This window comes from Rhinopithecus bieti, unplaced genomic scaffold (assembly GCF_001698545.2).
Source record: "Rhinopithecus bieti isolate Rb0 unplaced genomic scaffold, ASM169854v2 scaffold_19285, whole genome shotgun sequence".
NCBI classification, from domain to species: domain Eukaryota; kingdom Metazoa; phylum Chordata; class Mammalia; order Primates; family Cercopithecidae; genus Rhinopithecus; species Rhinopithecus bieti.
In genome coordinates this window covers 356,363-378,627 of record NW_016809495.1, presented here as the reverse complement: position 1 = coordinate 378,627, position 22,265 = coordinate 356,363, and the positions used below count along the sequence as shown (strand labels likewise).

General features: G+C 34.2%; 1 protein-coding gene across 1 annotated transcript in view; it reads right to left on the bottom strand.

Moving 5' to 3' along the window:
• The window catches only part of MDGA2 (MAM domain containing glycosylphosphatidylinositol anchor 2), a 391,758-nt gene that overhangs the window by 67,632 nt on the left and 301,861 nt on the right, over nt 1–22,265 (bottom strand). The window contains exon 8 of the mRNA XM_017889604.1: nt 17,474–17,622. Coding sequence (XP_017745093.1) covers nt 17,474–17,622 — 149 coding nt within the window. The remainder of the gene's footprint in view (nt 1–17,473; nt 17,623–22,265) is intronic.

Genomic DNA, 22,265 nt, shown 5'->3' with positions numbered 1-22,265 from the left:
CTGTGCTGTGGCCTGTTACTCCATCTGTGAGATGGGAGCGCTGGCAGGAACCCCTCTCATTTTGCTAAGAGTTTTTTGTTGTTGTTGTTTTGTTTTTTCCTTTTCGTCCAATAAATTCCGTTCCCGTCACCTTTCAACGTGTGTGCATGCCTAACTTTTCCTGGTTGTGACACAAGAACCCAGATTTAGCTGAACTAAGGAACAGAAATTCTGCAACAATAATCTCCCTTTTAGAATATATTTTAACAGAAAGGGTGTCATGTCAAGAAACGCATTCTTTTTTTTTTTTTGAGACGGAGTCTCGCTGTCGCCCAGGCTGGAGTGCAGTGGCCGGATCGCAGCTCACTCACTGCAAGCTCCGCCTCCCGGGTTTAGGCCATGCTCCTGCCTCAGCCTCCCGAGTAGCTGGGACTACAGGCGCCCGCCACCACGCCCGGCTAGTTTTTTGTATTTTTTAGTAGAGACGGGGTTTCACTGTGTTAGCCAGGATGGTCTCGATCTCCTGACCTCGTGATCCGCCCGTCTCGGCCTCCCAAAGTGCTGGGATTACAGGCTTGAGCCACCGCGCCCGGCCAAGAAACGCATTCTTTTAATTTTATTGTTAGGGCAGAATTAGTCTAGTGTAACCTTTATAGGTAGGAGTGTAAGAATGACAGTTACTTATATACCTTGACTTTTTATTACCTCAAAACAATAAATTTTATTTGGATGATTTAGAAGTCTTATGTTAGAATCTTAATCAAAATATCTAATCCTATACTTAACTTCGGAGAGTGTCATTCTATTTCAAATAGATGAAAGCATTTCCCCTTTTCATCTTTATTACAGAGCCATTGCTCTATAATTAATTATTATATTTCTATTTATTATAGATCATCAATATAATTCAATTTTTCTCCAAAAATTCCAGTTGAAGTTAATATTAGTCTAATATATATGCTGGTTACATTATTTGTAATATGTGGCATACTGGAATGCCTGTTTTACTCTATGGCAAAAAGTTCCTACTTTATCTTGGTTTGTGGCTTTGCCCATTTACTGAACATGACTGTGTGATTTATTATGATAACCTGGTTTCCAAACAACAGTTTTTTCAAGTTGAAATAAAACCGAATACCTTAATATATAACAATGTATTCATGCTTTCTGTGTGTTCATCAAATTTGAATTGTCAAATCCAGATCACACTATGAAATTATCATCTAACAAGGAAGAAGATTTTTAAACCATGTTGAGTCAATTAGAATTGCTTTATAAACAAGGGCGTTTTCAATGTATCCATTTGTTACTGAAAGGAAGACATATAAAAAATGGCCAATTTTGGGCCAGGCATGGTGGCTCACACCTGTAATCTCAGCACTTTGGGAGGCCGAGGCAGGCAGATCACTTGAGGTCAGCAGTTCAAGACCAGCCTGGCCAACATGGTGAAAACCCATCTCTACTATAAATATAAAAAATTAAAAATTAGCTGGGCCTGGTGGCATGTGCCTGTAATCCCAGCTACTCAGGAGGTTGAGGAAGGAGAATCGCAGGAACCCAGAATGCAGAGGTTGCAGTGAACCAAGATCTGCCTGCAAGAGAGAAGGAGACTCCATCTCAAAAAAAAAAAAAGAAGCCAATTTTATTTTAAATATTTGATTAAGAAATTACAATTTGTAAACAACAGGTGCTGGAGAGGATGCGGAGAAATAGGATCACTTTTACGCTGTTGGTGGGTCTGTAAACTAGTTCAACCATTGTGGAAAACAGTGTGGCGATTCCTCAAGGATCTAGAACTAGAAATACCATTTGACCCAGCCATCCCATTACTGGGGATATACCCAAAGGATTATAAGTCATGCTGCTATAAAGACACATGCACATGTATGTTTATTGCAGCACTATTCACAATAGCAAAGACTTGGAATCAACCCAAATGTCCATCAGTGACAGACTGGATTAAGAAAATGTGGCACATATACACCATGGAATACTATGCAGCCATAAAAAAGGATGAGTTCGTGTCCTTTGTAGGGACATGGATGCAGCTGGAAACCATCATTCTCAGCAAACTATCACAGAACAGAAAACCAAATACCACATGTTCTCACTCATAGGTGGGAATTGAACAATGAGATCACTTGGACACAGGAAGGGGAACATCACACACCGGGTCCTATTGTGGGGAGGGGAGAAGGATAGCATTAGGAGATATACCTAGTTTAAATGACGAGGTAATGGGTGCAGCACACCAACATGGCACATGTATACATATGTAACAAACCTGCACATTGTGCACGTGTACCCTAGAACTTAAAGCATAATAATAATAAAAAAAAGAAATTACAGTTTGTATGGCCATTATTAAGAAATTACAATTCGTATGGCCATTATTATCGATACTAGCATTAATAGCAGAAGTGCTAATTAGAAAATTGGGTCCGAATTGGGTCTAATCTACAAAAGAATATGTAGCTATCCAGAGCTTTGATGAGGCTAAGTACTTTTATGTGCCTAATACAATCCACCCGTGAGCAACCCAAAAAGGGTTGCTCATTACTCGTGATTGTTCAAATGTACTAAGAATATTTGAGAAAATTCATACCAAAGCCATTTATTTTTATCAAACATTTTTATGACTGTACCACACAAGCTAATGTGTTTCAGTATTCATAGCCACATGTTTACATTTAAAGTAGAGGCCCATAAATAATTAAAACTTATATAGTTCTTAATCCTTAAATTCCTAAGATGAAACTTGACTAGAAACTCCGAACTCAGGTGAGTTCTCTTTTGACCTTTCCAACTTCAGGCTCTCAACATCCTTGTTTCTTAGAAAATTCACACTTGTACCATTAGAAGGCTACCTCCAGTTTCTGAAGTTGTATTATCAGGATAGTCTATGTGGAACCAATGGAAATAAATGGGAATCTCTGTAACTATGAGAAAGGATATGGAAGTCACATTCTATTAAAACAAAAGTAATGGAACATGCAAGGACAGCCCTATTCAAACCAGACAACCAGGCAAATTTTTAATGCTGCACAAGACTCTTCTCTGTACCTAGATGACTATCTTTTATTTCATTTCATTCTCACAATATCATTATTAAGTTCCCAGGAGATAACTTAAGTCCTTAAAGTGAATCCTGGAAAACTCGTTTTATACAAGAAGAGGTGTGGACAGAAAGTATTTTAGATATTCAATGAAATTTGCAATGGTGCAATTTTAAGGTTAGAAAAGGCTATTTTCAAGCAGTTGGGACTTCTTGAAACCTATGACAAAATAAGTACTAACTACTGCAGGAGCACAAGTAAAAAAAATTCTTTCTATTTTTTTTCTCACTTGGCAAGTGTATTCATTATGCTTCCAAATTCCATTTTACAATTTTATTTAAGTCATTTTGAGATTGCATGCAAACTATCTCATACATAATTTTTGATACCAATTTGTGGTATTATGCATATGCACAGTAAACAATGCACATATTGAAATACACGCAAATCCAAGCAGATTGAAAAAGACTATGTAATGTTTCTTAAATCTTAAAATTTATCAAGTTATTATCTGGGTATCCAATATGTTACTAAAATATCGTAAAAGAGCTACTATATTGCTAGATGCTTTGAGCATCAATATGACTGATGATCTACATGACTGAAAAAATGAAATATTCATAAGCATAAAGTTCAATTCATGATGACAAAAAGAAAAAAATCATGTTTGTTGAATTCTTTCAAAATTAGATAACTAAAACAAACAAAAAACCCCACAAATCTCCTCTTTGGTGAGCAGCTATAGTTAATCTTTGTTGGAAGTAGTAAAAGCTGCCAAATTAAACATAAATCCCTTAGGGTCACTGAATATATGCATAGTTATATAGTGGGTACTGAAAATATGCATAGTTGTATAGATAAAGTTGTTGAAAATTGAAATAGAAATATTGTGTTATAGTAATAGAATTTATAAAATTTTCAAAACTTACAATGGCATGTTGTCATTCTATAAAAGTCATCAATAATTTATGAATAGTATATAATTAGTATTAATATTATACAGTTAGTATTGATATTGCATATTAAGACACTCTGTGCTAGATACTGTACTGCAGAATAAGCAGGGAGAGAGGGAGATGTACTTCAGAAAGGAATGACATTGTTCTTGCTTTTGAAATGATTTCATTCATTTATCTGTACAATGTATACCCCCAAAATGAGTGCTTAAGCTTACTTTGCTTAAAATGAGATGAGTCCTTAAAATAATAATAATTTTACCAAGAGTTTACTGTGTGCTACTAAATTCATAGTCCTAAAATATTTAAAATATGAAGTAATAGTTGGGACCAGAATTACCGTACTTTCTTTTTGCAAGTAAATGGGTGCCTAGGACATGCTAAATAAACCTGGGTATTGATAGAAACACTGAGCCTTGTCATTGCCTCGTTTTATAAAATAAAATCTATCATGGCATTTTCTAGTAAAACCATTAATTAAAAAATATGATCACACACATGTTCTGTTTAAAATTTGGTAAGACTTCACTGTTCTATTGCTGATATAAATTAGAGCATATATTTACTTGCCATCTGTTAGCTAGAACTTTGTACTTTATAACTAACAATAGGTTAATGTATCCTGTATAATACAGCTCTATGAGGGAGATAATTTTCTTTGTTTGGATCACTGTAATATTCCCACAGTCTAGACTACTGTTTATTAAAACAATGTATAACCATAGTAGAGTCAATTACTCAATAGAGAGATGTGTCTTTCTGGATCAGAAGGAAATCATTTTGCCCACCCTGACAAAATGTGCCATTATTTAAAGTTATGGCACATTAAAAATGTGTCAATAGACAGATTAATTACCAATTGACTCCCATTAAGCTGTCTCAATTACAACATTGCATTCTTTGCTTACATTTTTTTTTTTTTTGGAGACGGAGTCTTGCTCTGTCACCCAGAGTGGAGTGCAGTGGCATGAACTCAGCTCACTGCAACCTCTGCCTCGCAGATTCAAGCAATTCTCCTGCCTCAGCCTCCCAAGCAGCTGGGATGCCACCACGCCTGGCTAATTTTTGTATTTTTAGTAGAGACTGGGGTTTCACCATGTTGGCCAGGCTGGTCTTGAACTCCTGACCCCCGATGATCCTCCCGCCTTGGCCTCCCAAAGTGCTGGCCTGCTTCTTGCTTTCTAGCAAATCAGTTGTGGATTTTGCATTTTCATCTCCCACTAACAAGTATTCTATTGGTCCTCTCATTCTAACAATTTGAGAATATCTGCTGATCATTCTTCTAATCTGCAAAATGTCAATTCTCTCATGTTGACCTCTATATTATTCTAATAATTAGATTCACACTACATTTTTTAATTTAGACCGCTATTATTCTCATAATATACCACTGTAAATTTTGTCCAAGAGACTTTTGATGATATAGTGCCTACAGAAATAGATATTATATATATGTATTTGATTTACAAATGTATAATTTACTGAGGCTTTTATTTTCCTATGACATACTTATGTGCTGCTCTCATTTCTTAGCTGAATTATTTTGTGACACCATTTTTCATATCATTCATGTCTCTACTCAAATGCCAACACCTTAGAGAGGCATTCCTTGACCACACTATCTTATACAATAGCAATGCCACTCTTTTTCCATTATCTGATTGTCTTCTAACCCTCAAAAAAAATTATTAGTACCTGATATCACAGTAGCTGTTTATTTGTGTACAGTATTTGTATTTCTCCTAAATAAAAAGGAAAGTTTCACAAAGTAGGAATTTTTCCTGAGTACATAGTTAAGGTTGTTTCTGTCTTCTCATTAGTGCAGAGTGAGAGGCACATCTTTGTCCTAGGATTTAGAATATTATATACCAATTTAAAGGCAACAAAAAGAGTTTTAGGCACCATTGTGTTACTTTGATATAAGTCCTCACAAAGAGACAATGACTGTCACACATATCATCACACATCAGAAACAAAACCAAAATGATCCTTAAAATTACAATTTCTGGTGCTTATTATAAAATATGAACTAACAATTTGGAGTGGTGTAAACCTCTTTCAAAATTTCAGAGGCTAAAAATGTAAAACAAAAGCTATTTGCTAGAGTAGGCTGACTGAAAGGGGATGGAAAGAGCTAAAACTCTAGCTCTTGATTTCCTAGTACTTTATATGCTGACTAGAACAACTCTTCCCTTGAAAATTTTATCTTCTGCCACCTCTCTCTAACCCTGATCAATTCTTTGGAACTATTTAGGATTATTCTATCCTTTTTAAAAATTGTGATTATTGAAATAGAAAATTCAAAATAATTATTTAAGTAAGCTTGAAAATGTAGTATTGATTGAAACATTTAGGAGTCTTAACCACTTTCAAAGCAGGGCTAATTGCCTCCGTGACAATGCCTCCTAGATCCTCACAAGTTCTCATTCGTTAAGAGTTTGCTGTGCAAGTGATCTGTCTTGTAAATTGTTCACAGGTTTTTACATATCTCCCAGACATAACACATCCTCAAAATACATAAATTTAAACTGTATTCCAGTTCTGAAGATTTTTAATTTCTTATTCCTGAACATAATTTACGGTTCTAAATGTAGCCACTAAATTTTTAGGTAATTTACCTTATCTCTTATAGTTTTTAAGAATAAGTAAAATGTCAAGTGAACATGAGAGAAGTTACTGCTTCATTTTAATTATTGTGCTCGATTATTCATAATTAGATTCCTACTTTCCCCAGATTGAAGTATAAGTCCACTTTCCATCTAGGTGGTTTGAAAATTGTCTCAAAATAACGAACATGTGGGAAATGTAAAGATCAGCTTCTGCTACCTTCTCAAATTTTCAATCATTTGGCACACAGAATGAATTTTAATGATGACAGTTTTCCCTCTATGTCTGTTTTATTTGTTGCATAGCATTAATTGCTTTCTATCCATTAATTTTTTGTCTGCTTGCTACTCTACCAAACTATAAGCTTCATGAGATCATGGATATTTTCTTTCCGGTGCACTTCTTATCCCATTTACCCATAGCAGAATATAATACATTTAATTGCAAAAGAGGAATCAAATCTTTATTCTTATTCCTTTAGTATTCTACAAATAAACTTAAAAGTAGATCTTTTGAGGTTATATTTTAGAAAATCAAATGTACTATTAATATATTCAATCAAATACTGCTATTCAGAAAGGCAGAACTTTGTAGTAATTTGAGCTCTTCACAAGTATTTGGTTCTTTCATTTCTTGCAAGTTCAAAGAACATTTTATATTCCCCGTGTTTTCCTCAGATCAAGCCAAGGGGTTGCTTTGGTGAAGAAAGTGTGAGCAGAAGCACTGTATGTCCCTTCCAAAAGGAGAAATTAAGACCTGGTACATGCATCAACATGCTCCCTCCAAAATACAGTTGACATTCCAAAGATAATTTTGTATCAATACATAGAAACACTTAACCTAGTTCACTAAGATTAGTGGGATACTAAGATACTTTCTTTTTTTTTTTTTTTCTTTGAGATAGAGTCTCCCTCTGTTGCTCAGGCTGGAGTGCAGTGGCATGATCTCGGCTCACTGCAAGCTCCACCTCGGCTAATTTTTTGTATTTTTAATAGAGACGGGGTTTCACTGTGTTAGCCAGGATTGTCGCTATCTCCTGACCACGTGATACACCCGAGTTGGCCTCCCAAAGTGCTAGGATTACAGGCGTGAGCCACCACGCCCGGCTAAGATACCTTCTACTGTGAGGAAAGGATAATCTAAAAATTATAGAGGAGATACTGTAAAGGAAAAAATACATCTAAATTGAAACTATTTTTAAAAATTCTTCCTTTTAAAATTATGACCTATCATTGCAGTACCTTATATTATAGCATGAACACATATATCTTCAAAATTAGCTTATCTAAGCAGATAAACTGCTTATTAAATATAAGAAAGCTATGAATTTTGTATTGTGTCAATTTACTAAGATATGGAACTCTAAAGGAAAAATTTTAGCTTAAGATCTTTAGAACACAAAACAAACGAACCTCATGGATGTATTAGTACATTGCAGATATTTTTATATTTTAACTTGAAGCTTTCCTCAGATTTTGTTTATAAATGTTATAATTTTATATTTCCTTGCAAATATTTCATTAAACCTGTGCCTAACATCCATCTCAATGACAGTTAATTTTCATTTTTAATGTAACAATCATGTTCAAGGATATGTTCTCAATATATAGAAATGAGACAAATATTTATATGAATTGACACAAGGTTGTCTAAAGACAATAAGCATGTAAATAGTGAACATTGTTTTCATCCCTGCCTTTTTACTCTCTCCCTTCCCCCAGCCTCCATTCAATCATCAAATCCTCCAGATTTTGCCACATATATTTCTCTCAAATTTCCAGTGCAGCATCAGATTCAGGTCATTATACTTCATTTGAAAAAAAGAACAGCTTTTACTTCATGCTTGTTGCCTATTAATTTAGTACCATATTAATGAGTATTTGACTTTTCTCTTTTAACTCTTTCAGTGTCTCCCCACTTTTCAAGGTAAAGTTTAACTTCTTTGGAACTGTTCCTATGGCCCTTCATGCCTCAAAATAATAACAACTATCTATGACAATACTGCAGCCAACATCATACTGAATGGGCAAAAGCTGGACACATTCCCCTTGAAAACCAGCACAAGGCAAGGATGCTCTCTCTCACCAATCTTATTCAACATAATAATGGGAGTTCTGGCCAGAGCAATCAGGCAAGAAAAAGAAATAGAGGACATTCAAATAGGTAGGAAAGAAGTCAAACTGTCAGACTTAATGACATGATCCTGTATCTAGTAAACCCATAGTCTCGGCCATCAGTGCTCATCAGTAGTAGACTGGATAAACAAAACGTGGTACATATGCATAAGGAATACTATGCAGCCATAAAAATGAATGCAGTTATATCCTTTGCAGGGACATGGATGGAGCTGGAGGGTATTATCCTTAGCAAATAAATGCAGGAATAGAAAACCAAATACAGCATGTTCTCAGTTATAAGTGGTAGATAAATGATGTGAACACATGGACACATAGAGGGAAACAATACATACTGGGGCCTATTGAAGGGTGGAGGTTAGGCGGAGGAAGAGAATCAGGAAAAATAACTAGTGGGTACTAGGATTAATACCTGGGTGATGAAATAATCTTCACAACAAACACCCATGACACAAGTTTACCCATATAACAAACTTGCGCATGTACACCTAAACTTAAAATAAAAGTTAAATAAAAAAGATAAGTGACGCCTGTGATATCTAAACCATTACCTTCGAATTTCTACTTACATTATTGCTTCCATCTTTTTACAAATGGTTTCCAAAACTTGAAGTCTGATAAAGCAACTTAAACACTCAGTGATATTTTGCAATTCTTTCTTGAACATTTTAAAACAGAAAACAGAAGCTGAGAAAACATAGCAGTCCATTATTGAGTAGTTGTACAGCACTAGTTATGTAGTTTTATTGACATCTGTCATGTCAAACACGTATTATTCAAAGATAGATACTGTTTCAGCTATTTTAGTTAAACCTTTTAAATGTTAAAAAACCATCAGATTTTTGGTATAAAAGTAATGGAAAAATGTGGATGACGCCACACTTCAAGATAACTTAAGAAACTTGAACTGCAACTGAAAATGATAAAGCTAAACTAATAGTCATTTATCATTAAACTTAAGAGGAGCAATTTAAACTGATGATCGATTCAGAATCAACTGCAAGTTTAAGTGAAATGACATATAAGGAAACCAATTTTACCTTAAGTTAACTGATATCTAAACAAGTGTTAAGATCCCATGGCATAGTTCTGGTAATAAAAACATCACCAAACTTCTAAATAAAGCCCCAAACACTTCTAATATTGAACATAAAATAAATGTGAGCTATACATACATTTAAGAAATATTCATACAAACAAGGAAGATAATTATTTCCCAGTTATTCCAGTTGAGGTTCATGGTGTGGGGGCCTGGGCTTATTCCAGCAGCCAGGGTGCAAGACAGGAACCAACACTGAACAGGGCTCCGTCCCATTGCAGGGCACACTCAGACACACACCCACTCTCACTCAGACTGGGAGTGATTCATTTAGACATGCCAATTCACTTCATGTGCACATCTTTGGGATGTGAAAGGAAACTAGAGAAATCCACAGACAAGAGAGAACACGGAATCTCCATACAGACAGTGGTCCCAGCCAGGAACTGAATTTTTTTCTCCTCAACATTATAACCATATGACTTTAAACAAATGACATTATTCAAGGACCTGCTGTACTTTGCTCATAAGCAAATTTGCATTTTCATATTTTAAAATTTTGTTTGTAAGTACAAACATACACACAAATGCACATTCACACACTGTCTTCTTAGTTTCCATACAAATATAAGATTTTTCTACCTTTCAGTTCGTTTTTGCTGGAAATTCTATGACTACTGTCTTCAGATGGAAAACTTATGCTGAAATTTTTGCTACCTTCAGTTTCATATCTAATGCTTCAACTTATAAATTAATATATTGAAGAAAAAGTGTTCACCCAAATTCTAGTAGCACGTTTCTAATCTGGATAACTGTTTTATGCTCCCCTGTCACTCCAGCCTAACAAGACCACATCTGGAAATACGGGAATACTTGTAAACATTGATTAAAAATCTCATTTATGTCAATAATTTAACCTTCTTTCACTCTTTTAAGTGTCTTTGAAGTTGCTTGTTTCCTCCACATTTCTAATTAATTTTCTCAAACCATATTTCTAAACAGAATTAAATCTATACAAAGGCAACAGAGAAAATCCTCAGGAAGTACTTGGAGTTTTCCAAGACAAGGTATCCTTATTTTACAGAAACTTCTACATCAATCAAGGTCAATCCTTCAGCCAGGTCTCTCAAATTTACCATTTATATATCCCTTCTAATAAACACATTGTAAAATTAGTTGGCAGGAATGAAGAAGTATGTCCAATGTCCTTCATTTGGAACATGAAGATAAACTTTACTTTTTACCACTGACATATGGCTTGTTTCTTTTCCAGAGCCACAGAGACCACTTACAAAATGGTTTCTCTACATTTCTCTCAGTCCTTCATTCTGTCTCATTTCTATATGTTTAGTGCTTTCCAGAGCATTCACTAAAGAAATTGAAGTGAATATCAGAGAAATAAGGTCACTATCTTTTTCAAAATAGTTTCTCAAAACAAAGTCAAAATTCAAGTTCTGCCTATTTTAACATTTTCTTAATTCAATTTTTCTTCTTCTCCCCTTTCACTATTCTAATCTAAATCATCAGTACACACTCCAAATATGTGCCTAACTGTTGTACCTGTCTCTATTGTAAAAACATTCAGTATACTCAGTATGGTATTATAAGATTAATCTATTGGAAGGTGTCATTTTATTCATGATTTAAGATTATTCAAAGAATCCAGATTATCAAATCTCCACATATTTTCCTGAACTGGCATGAAATGTTCCTCCAAACAGTTCTTGCAATAAAATCTATCTAAATGGGTTAAGTCAAGCACACAGGTTATCCCAATGTCATTTGTCTTATCCTACCGTTCTCTTTCAGCATCTGTAGACTGTACAACACTATTAAGCCTTTAACAAGCAACAATAAGCAAACAATTATTCACTAAAATAACTTTTAAAAATGTTTTAACTGAAAGGAGAAATAAGCAACAGCTCAACCGTTACAGTCACATCGACTGAAGACCAAAATTAAATTTGTAATAAAGTCATCCAACAATCAATTGTATCAAACATATGTATTTGCTTAGTAATTTTTTATTAGTAATTAGTGATTACTAGTGGTCACCATTTAAGAAGAAAGTTGAGGAATAAACTTATAAAACTAACAAACAAATGAAGTTTGCACCTCAGTGGTCTTGTTTCTTGCCCCACTACCTGGCAGTACTAACTGCCCCCATGGATTTCTATAGTACTCTTTGTTTATTTGTATTATACCACTTACTTTTATAAGACGTTGAGGACAATACTTCTTCATTTTTAAATTCTTGGAAATTGCCATATAACTAATCTAATCAAAATTTTATTGACTGAATGGGAGAGCAAATAAGTATGATAATTCTAAATTTTAAATACAACATGACTTAAAAGATAGGAATGGGTCAATTAAGGTTTTTTTTTAAAATAAAATATCCTACTTTCCAAAGATATAGTCAAAAAGTCACAACATTGTGTATTTCTATGGCTGAATATAAAAAAGGAAGCTGTTTAAAATTGTATATTATTTAAAACTGTAATTGTGTACATTTCAAATGAAGTCAAATGATGTTTACGTTGCTTGGTATATTTAGATAACTTAGAAACATTTTCCCTGTTTTTTAATTCCTTAGATACCAAGGAAAGTAGACATTCAAATAACCTTTTTCTCTTTCCTGTTAAGTAACAAATGAAGCAAATAATTGGAGGTTAGTAGCTGTCTAAGGAGATTAAACAATTGCTTAGCTGAGCCTAAAAAATACAACTTTGTTAGGACATAAAGATTCTGAGAAAACTTTTCCACAAATTAATGTTTTAGCTTCTCATTATATATTGGTTCTCTTTTTAAATTTCTTAAAGCAGTGATTTCTGTACTTTTTTCTAGATATAATGCATTATTTTATAAGAAAATAGTGTAAGTCAATACTGAAATCTGAGACAATCTTCCTAATCAAATTTAAATACAGACCATACAGTTTAACCAACAAGGAATGCTGGATTCAATTTATCAGCCCCATACATCTATGAGCTTAATAACACAGCAATGGTTTTTACAGTCCTATTTAAGAATCACTAATAAGGTTTCTAAAGGTTTCTGGATTAAAAACAAGGTATAGTCTTAGGAACTTAATTTGCTATTAGTCTTAAAGAATCTAATTTGTTTTCAGATTTCATCTCACACACAAATGCATTGTGTAATCAAGGCCATGTTTGATATTAAGAGGTGAGATATTTTGTACTAGATAACCTAGGTATTTTATGGATAGAAGAAATCATTTACATGTATAGGCTAAAAATAGAAATACTGCCTAAAATAATAAGACTTTAAAATCACAAAATATTTAACATAAATTAATAATCCTTTGAATAAAATTTGGCCTTCTAGTAAAAGACATGAACTACAGTTATTAGGACAGAAATCCATGTATTTAAAAATGTATAATGCTTAGGCCAATGCCTAACTCAGTTTATTTAAACCATCTAAGTTATGTTTACTATGTTCAAAAGCTCATTGATTTAGGATTCTGAAATAGTTTGGCAGAAGAAAAAGGCTACATGCATGTAATATAAAATCTTCATTAACATAATAAACAGGTCAGTATTCAAGAGTGGTTTCGATTTCTTTCTCCAAAGGTGATTTTTTTTTTTTTTTTTTTTGAGACGGAATCTCGCTCTGTCGCCCGGGCTGGAGGGCAGTGGCCGGATCTCAGCTCACTGCAAGCTCCGCCTCCCGGGTTTACGACATTCTCCTGCCTCAGCCTCCCGAGTAGCTGGGACTACAGGCGCCCGCCACCTCGCCCGGCTAGGTTTTTGTATTTTTTTTTTTTTTTTTTTTAGTAGAGACGGGGTTTCACCGTGTTAGCCAGGATGGTCTCGAACTCCTGACCTCGTGATCCGCCCGTCTCGGCCTCCCAAAGTGCTGGGATTACAGGCCTGAGCCACCGCGCCCGGCCTCCAAAGGTGATTTTTAAAAGTTAGTATCTGATTGTGTCTTAAGATAATAGCGATATTTAAATGTCAATGCCTGGTAAAGGAGAGAATTTAAATTTTCATAGAGAATAATATAAAAATACAGCCTATTTCCTAATGTCTTTGTGTTGCCTGTTATTAAAAAGGGATTTTTCTTTTTTTTTTTTTAAAGAACTACATCGATTGTATTGTATCTAGAATACTTTTGCCTTATCATCCTAAACTTTTGTTTGTAAGTGAATCTTCAAAAGCATTGTTGCTTGCTGGGACCATTTTGCATGTAGAGATGTTTCATTCAAGAGTTCCATGCAGAGGTTATAGTTGTGAAAAAAAAAAAGAGGTGTGTGTCTACATACTCCTTCTCTTCTTACAGTCCATCTACAAACAGCACCATTTTATTCACATTGGCAGAATAGCGCAAAGTCATTACTCTTTATTGAGACATCCCTGAAAGGTACATCAAAGTTTTCTCTCCCATGGAAAGAGTGAAATTACCAATTAGAATAGGGCATCATGAAAAGCACCCTAGAAAAAAACACTTATTTCTAAATATAAAAGACAATCCTAAGAACAAAGGAGTCCAGAAAAGAATGTATACAGTGGCAGGTAAAGAGTTAGCTTCAAAAATTGAGTAAGGGAAATATCTGTTTTCTGCACCATGGTTTATTACACCAGAAATATGTTTTTTTCCTCTAGTGGATAGCATGCATCTTACAAAACCTGGAAAGAAGAGTATTAGTATCAGACTTACTGATCCAATCAAGAAGGCTTGAAATGAACACTTGAAGTGGAAGAGAAAAATGTGAATCAATAACACAGACCTCACAGAAGACAATAGGTTTGAAATGAAAATGAGACATAATGGAAAAAAAAAAAAAAAGATCTAGAAATTGTTTTGTAAAAACCACGACTTGAAATAATGCATAGGCTTAGAATATAGAGTATACTAAATAAAACTCAAATAATAAAAATATTAGACATGCTCAGCTCATGAAATGTACTCTTTTAAAAAATCTGTATACAACACTGACAGCTGAGTATAAGAATTGCCATAACTGTTTGTGCAAGGAGTGTCCTGCACAAGAGTACCTGGCCTGTGGAACAAGTGGGGGCATAATCCACTTCATACTCCAATTGCCTGACAGGTATAATCTTCAATTTACAGGATAAAAACCCAGGCTTAGATATGTTCAGAAACATGCTCAAGGTTATGTAGCTATAAAAATATGAGGCTATCTTGCCTAGAATTGGAAGCCAAGTGTGTCTGGAATTCATTATTTTTAAAAAACATAGAAAAGGGAAATTTATATATACATATGGAAACATATATAATTTATTCTAAAGGAGAAGAGTAGGAGAAAATTCACTAATTTTTCAAAAGGAACAATACAATGACTGAGAAATGTGTGTCACTGCATATCAGGGAGTTATACACCAGTTTTATGATAAAAATATTAAAAATTGAATTTGGAGATGTTCATGTCAGGAAAGGAAAATAAAAGAAGAATTTGTCACTGGAAAATGGTGCAGCAATCCTAACAACAATATTACAGAGGATAGTTTGTGAATGAGTACAATATATGGATGAGAAAGAGAAGGCTTAAATAACAGGATCTCTCTTGGGAGGAATTCTAAATTCTAAAATTTGGCTTATAGGTAAGGATTTGATTTGCATCCACAACACAGATACTGAGTGGAAACAAAGTATTTGAGGTGCATAAGAGTAAAGGAAGAGGATGATGAGAAGGATTGGGTAAATTCTATGAATTTAAAACACACAGCTAGTAATGGGAAGTTACCCAGAGACTCCAAGAAAACACAACTGAGGAAGAAAGTAAGAAACTAAAGATACAATTATGACTTTATCTTTGCAAATAAACCTATAACCAGAAAATAGCACAATAATTACCTAAAGAAAACAATTTTACAAATGAAAATTTAGTCATAGATTCTTATATTTCTACAAAGAATGTATAACAAAAAAGTGAATGTGAATGATTAAACAATGTAGTAAGGAGTTTTAAAAAGTGTATGAGGTGTGTAAAGTCAAGAATCCTTATAGATACTCCAAATATGAAAGGTTTTAAAATACTAGCTGTGTTAAGAAAGAAAGAAATAAGCCCACAAACTGAGGGAGAAAGAACTGCTAATTTGTTTTGTTGCTGCTATTGTTTGTATCTTCTCTGTTAAAGAAAATTAGCAAATTAGAATGAGTAGAACAATGTTCATATAGATTTCAGTTTTGCTCAGATTTACCTACAGACCTTTTTCAATGAGGGATAACCAGAGAAACATCGAGAATGATCCACTATGGTCTGCTATATCGGTAGCCTGTGAGCACTTAGAGAAGATTCCAGTAATTATCAAAGGCCAGGATGTTTTCACTAGGACAAGCTCTTTCACTTTTTTGAGAATCTTAAACAGGTTGAATAAAAATATGCAATTTACAATGTATCTTAATGTGAGTAATGTATCATACAAGTGATTTTATTGTGACCTTGTGAGCAAGATAAAAAAAAAAAAAAAAAAAAAAAACATGGTTATATGAGTAGAATAGCTGAATGAGCCCTGGGGCGCGGGGCTCAAGCCTGTAATCCCAGCACTTTGGAGCCGGAGACGGGCAGATCACGAGGTCAGGAGTCGAACCATCCTGGCAAACACGGGAAACCCCGTCTCTACTGAAAATACAAAAAACTAACCGGACGACGTGGCTGGCGCCTTGTAGTCCCAGCTACTCGGGAGGCTGAGCCAGGAGAAGGCGGTGAACCCGGAAGGGAGCTTCAGTGAGGCTGAGATCCTGGCCACTGCACTCCGCCTGGGCTACAGAGTGAGACTCCGGTATCAAAAAAAAAAAAAAAAAAAAAAAAAAAAAGAAAGCTGAATGTGAATGAATCCTTGGAGGTTGATCAATCTTACTCTGTGAAAATTTTATACTTTCTACCATCCCAACTCAAAAGATTATTCTGTGATTTAGTTAAGGAAGTGGAACATACACTTTGCCAATCCAGGGATAATACAAGGTTTTGAGGGAGAGCTAATAGATTACGTGGTGATCAAATAAATCTTCGAAAATGTTTTGTTATGCTGAAATTCATCCAGATAATATGCTAACAAGAAACAATGTAAAGATCTACATTTAAATTTCAAAAATATCATTTATACAAAGGATACGTGAATTTAACATTTTAACCCTTTGAAAAAGATACATTTTTTTCCACATAACTTGATTTTCAGCTTCCTTAAGAAACTATCATACTTCAATTTCTTTTCATTTTACAAAAGTATTTCTATTTCTCAGACATATTAAATTAGCTTATGCCACATTCTGTATATATCTTGAACTCCTAAAGTAAAAATATGTTCGACTTCTGGCTTCTTAGGAAACAAGACAAATGCTTATGCAGTACAGGTGAGTGTGAGCACATCTGAAGTAAGATCCTTTTCTGAAGTTATACCATGTAATTTATCTCGCATATCTAGTGATGAAGGATTTTAGAAGGCTCAAAGGCTGTCACTTTAATATGTCTGCTGTCATAGTGAAAAATGTGTAATTTCAAAGATTTTTAAGTAATTTGGAACAATTTGTGTAGAGTAATATACATATGGTGAAAACATATATATATGTGTGTATATACACACACACACACACACACACACACATATACATAAAATATATTTTGGAATCCATGCAAAACTATTAGAAAAATGGTAACAACAAGGTCTTCACAGAGGACCACAAAGTAAAAAGGACATCGATTAGATTTCTCACCTGCCTGATACCCAATCGGTATGCAACAATCCGATCCACTGCATCAGGATTCATCTGTGTCCACTGTAGACTGTAAGAATAAACACGGTGTCTGTTCTGCCATACTGGATTGTAGGTATCATAATAGAATTCTGGAGCATAGGCCTTTCCTGAAAACAGAAAGTGTGTTTAAATTTGAATGATGACATATTGTAGTGTAAGCATACTTATTCCCTTTGGCCCTTTTACTATTTCTACTCTATCTTCCACTAGTAAAAATCCTGTCAATTCTCTGGATACATTTTGACAACAATGTGAGATTTCATGGTTGATTGGATGAGCAGTGTGAGAAGAGAAGGATGAACACAAACTGTTTGGTCTAAGTGATTGGAGGAATGGGATTTTCATCAACCAAAATGGAAATCTATGGGAGGATGAAATCTGGAGAAAGAAGATCAAAGTCGTTTTTAAATAATTTGAGTGATCTAAACAGATACATCAAGTATGCAGTAGGATATAACTACTCTGGAATATAATAAAGATCAGAACTGGAGATATAATCTTGCTAACCGTAGGCATGCAGATAGAATTTAAATTTAAAGCCACGATACCGAGGGAGTGTGAGTAGATAGAGAAGGTGAAAGTCTGACACTGGGGCAATCCAAGGTTGAGAGTTATGGGAGGAGATAAAAATCACACAGAAGCCCAAGAGGGAACAACCATAAATTTGGGGAAAACTAAAAACGTGGTATCCTAGAGGTCAAAAGAGGTATTTCGGGAAGTGAGTGATTCACTGTGTAGAAAACAATTAGAGGAAATGAAAATTTGTGTTTGTATTACCTGCGGCTTTCATCAATAAAGTGAACTTAATACAACTTAAAACAATTTAAAACAATTACTTAATAAAAGATCTAGTCAATATTTAGCTTATATTTAATTTTTAAAGAAATATGAATTACATATAGCGTATATAGCACATAAAACCATCTGTTTTCTTAATTGCCAAAATGAAAAGTTTACACACCATTTGGAATTACAGATCCAGCTTCCCAATATTCTGAAGTATAATTTTTTCTATTACAAATAACATATTTATTTAATAATAAAACAATATTTAATGAGAACCTATTCAATGAAAAATATTGTCCTAGATATTAGGAACACAATGAATCGCCAGGCGCGGTGGCTCAAGCCTGTAATCTCAGCACTTTGGGAGGCCAAGACGGGTGGATCACGAGGTCAGGAGATCGAGACCATCCTGGCGAACACGGTGAAACCCCGTCTCTACTAAAAAAATACAAAAAACTAGCCAGGCGAGGTGGCGGGCGCCTGTAGTCCCAGCTACTCGGGAGGCTGAGGCAGGAGCATGGCGTAGACCCGGGAGGCGGAGCTTGCAGTGAGCTGAGATCCGGCCACAGCACTCCAGCCTGGGCGACAGAGCGAGACTCCGTCTCAAAAAAAAAAAAAAAAAAGAACACAATGAATGAGGAGGTATGGCCTCCTCATTCATAGAAACTAATTACATTTTTTTCCAGACTTTTCATGTAGCTTTGCAATTCTTAATAAGTGGAAAAGCTGCATTTCTATCATCACTCATTTAACATTTTTTCTTTTTTTCTTTTTTTTTTTTCTTTTAATTAGATTAGGCCAGCTGTAGGGCTCATGCCTGTAATCCCAACACTTTGGGCAGCAGAGGTGCTCGGATCTCTTGAGCCCAGTTGTTAAAGACCCACTAACCTGAGCAACGAAGCGAAATCATGTCTCTACCAGAAAAAAAAAAAAAAAAAAGGCAAAGTCCCAAATGAGAGGAAAACAACATACTGAGTGAAGGAATCAAGTAGCAAAACATTCTTGGTAATTTGTATTTGAAACAAAATTTTTCAAAATGAAATAAAGGAAGTGAATTTAGTAGTAGCCGAGTCAGACAGCTAGAAGTTTTAATTAAAAATACACATTCAATACCTACAAATTTACTAAAGAAGTAATGAGCTGCTTAGATGAGTAACATAAACCTAGAGTGTTTTCTTTACAGAGTGGTATCTGGATTGAATTGGGGAGGTAAAAGTCTAGTGTTTCTTTTCTATGAAGACTGAGGGGTTGCTTTTGTTATTTAATCAAGGAAGAAGCCTAAGGGTGACTGATTCAGTTCTAAGTAGCCCATTCTTAATAAAGTAACAATTCATTCAAAGAGAATCAAGAAGAGAATACAGGCACAACTAGGGATTATTTAGCATGGGAAAAAAGCGGGGGTGGGGGGTGGGGGAATACAGTTTTCTAGGAGTTGAAATAGATCACAAATAAAATCAGAATAAACGTTAACAGATACATGAAATAAGATGAATACCAGGGATTTCCTATTAAAATGGGTACATACTTTGACTTAGAAATGTTCTACCAATGACTTTTGAATATGGAATGGCCTACCTCAGTAGACTATAAATTTCGCTTTACTTGAGGTATTTAGTCAACACTTAAACAGCCATTTAGCAGGGCTGAGGAAGGTAGCTGCCCACAAGATTGTCATTTAAAATAACTTTCAGTCCTGAAACTGAACTGTAGGCTGCTATAAAACATTTGCCTGTCAAACTGGATTTGATATGTTAACTAATTTTAGACTAAATATGGTTTAAATACAGAGGAACTGGCATTTCAAAATTATCTCATAACATTAAAAAAAATTCCTCTTGAAAGGGCACGTATTTATTGTAAAGAAAAATATCTTTCCAAATATAGTATTCATAAGGATGAATTCACCTCTAAGGTGGTGACCAGGAATCCAGACATTCTCAAATACGCCGGGTTATTCTGATGTAAGGAAATACAGGTCTTACAATTTGGAATGCTTTAAACAGGCTGAAATTTCTCTCTGAAATTACCTCCAAGTCTATATAATAAAAGATGTAAAAACTTATCCTAAAGTCATAAGAAACATCTCTTTGGTCTTCCTCCTCTGAGACTGGCAGCAGCATGCCTGATCCGACAGCCAGGATCTCTCTGGGGCAAGACTGAGAGACATCAGATAATGGGGATGGGGCGAAGTAGGATAGAATAATAACAGGAAATATTCGAAGCATTTCAAGAAGTAGCTATCCTAGTATAGTTGACTTTTGTTGACTACCACGAGGATAACTGGCTGCATGCCATGAATACAAATTGCCATTGTTCTAGGAACATTATTTATCTAAATGAACACTTTTGAGGTTACTGAAATAGTTTTACCCTGAAGTTAAAAAACAGATCCTCATGATCTTGTGAGTAATATGAATTTGTTTATCAAGATCCATTTTCAAGGTAGTAAAAACTTAAGCTCCAGTCTAACCCACTAAAATATTACAAATAGATCCAATTTCACTATAAAATGTTATCATCTTTATATTTAATTGCAGGCTATTACAAAGGCTTTCCAATGTATTTTTTAAAATGCTTTATCTGCATTGGCTAAACCACAGGTAATATTTTTTCATGGAGCATTAGATTAGAAAATACTTTAGAGACTATTTCAATATCTCGTATTATATATAAATAAATTAAGGTGCAGAATGGAGATAGGGATAACATATGAAAGGTTATACAAATCAATAATCAAATACAATAAGATCTATTACTTTTTTTACTTAGAATCATGAGATTAAAAAACAAATTAGTGAAAGTTTTTTTTAGTTGAATAATCATATTACTTGGAATTAAAGGTAAAAAACATTTTTAGATGGTGCATAAATAGTAATGATTAGTAATAAGTAATTGCTAATCAGAAATAATTTTCAGTTATTATGATTAAATATAGATGTGCTTACTTACGCCTCACGGCATACTTTCTCCTGAACCTACCGTGGAAAAGCTTTAAAAAGGAAAAATGCTTCTTGATTTTATTGGAAAAGGGCATCTTAAATTTTTTGAAATGGGACACACTTAATTTTCTCCTCTAATTTCAGAGCCAATTATACTTTATGCTTATATACTGATTTGTAATAAAGACACAGTAAAACTAAGGAAATAACCTTATAATAATCTTGGGCTTTGACATCCAAACATGACATCTACTGGTTGAAAAGGGAAAGAATTCGTAAATATTTTTTTCCATTTTATACCTCAGGCATTTTAATTCTTCCAGTAAGCATACCAAGAACATTTTCTTACTCTTTCACATTCTAGTTTTATTCTTATACAATGTTGTTCCAATCTAAATATTTTCAGATTAACTGACCTAGAACTATATTCATTAACTGAACTGGGAGGTAATTTTTGGAATCATCATGTATGATTATATATAAATCTTGGATTTTAAAATATCCCTAAAATATCTATGTAGAAAAAAATTTGTTTTGAAAATATTTTATAGATTTATATAGAAATATTGGTATTTTGTAAAATGGTTTTGAAAATAATTACATTGAGACTACAAAATATAATTTTATGTGTAAAGTTCAAACATAAATTAAAAACAATTATTATTCCCGCTATGAACACTTAAAACGTGCTTGGATAAAAGAACTGACTTTAGTAAAGTCAACAGAGTTTTTGAAATAAAAACAAAAAAATATATAATAGTGATCGAGACCAAACATATCTTGCTTTTGAAAATAATTCACATTTTGGAAAACAGACTGTAGGAAGATAAACTTAAAAGAACTACACAGGTTTATAGGACATGTTTGCAAATTTAGGGATATCTATTAATTTTTCACTTTGTAAAAGAGACAATATGTAGCTAATACATATTGCTTTCCTGTGAGGTGCTGAGAAAATCTAGATAAATAAAATGAGCCCACTTTATCATCAAATTGCACAATCTCAGGGAAAAAAAAAAAAAAAA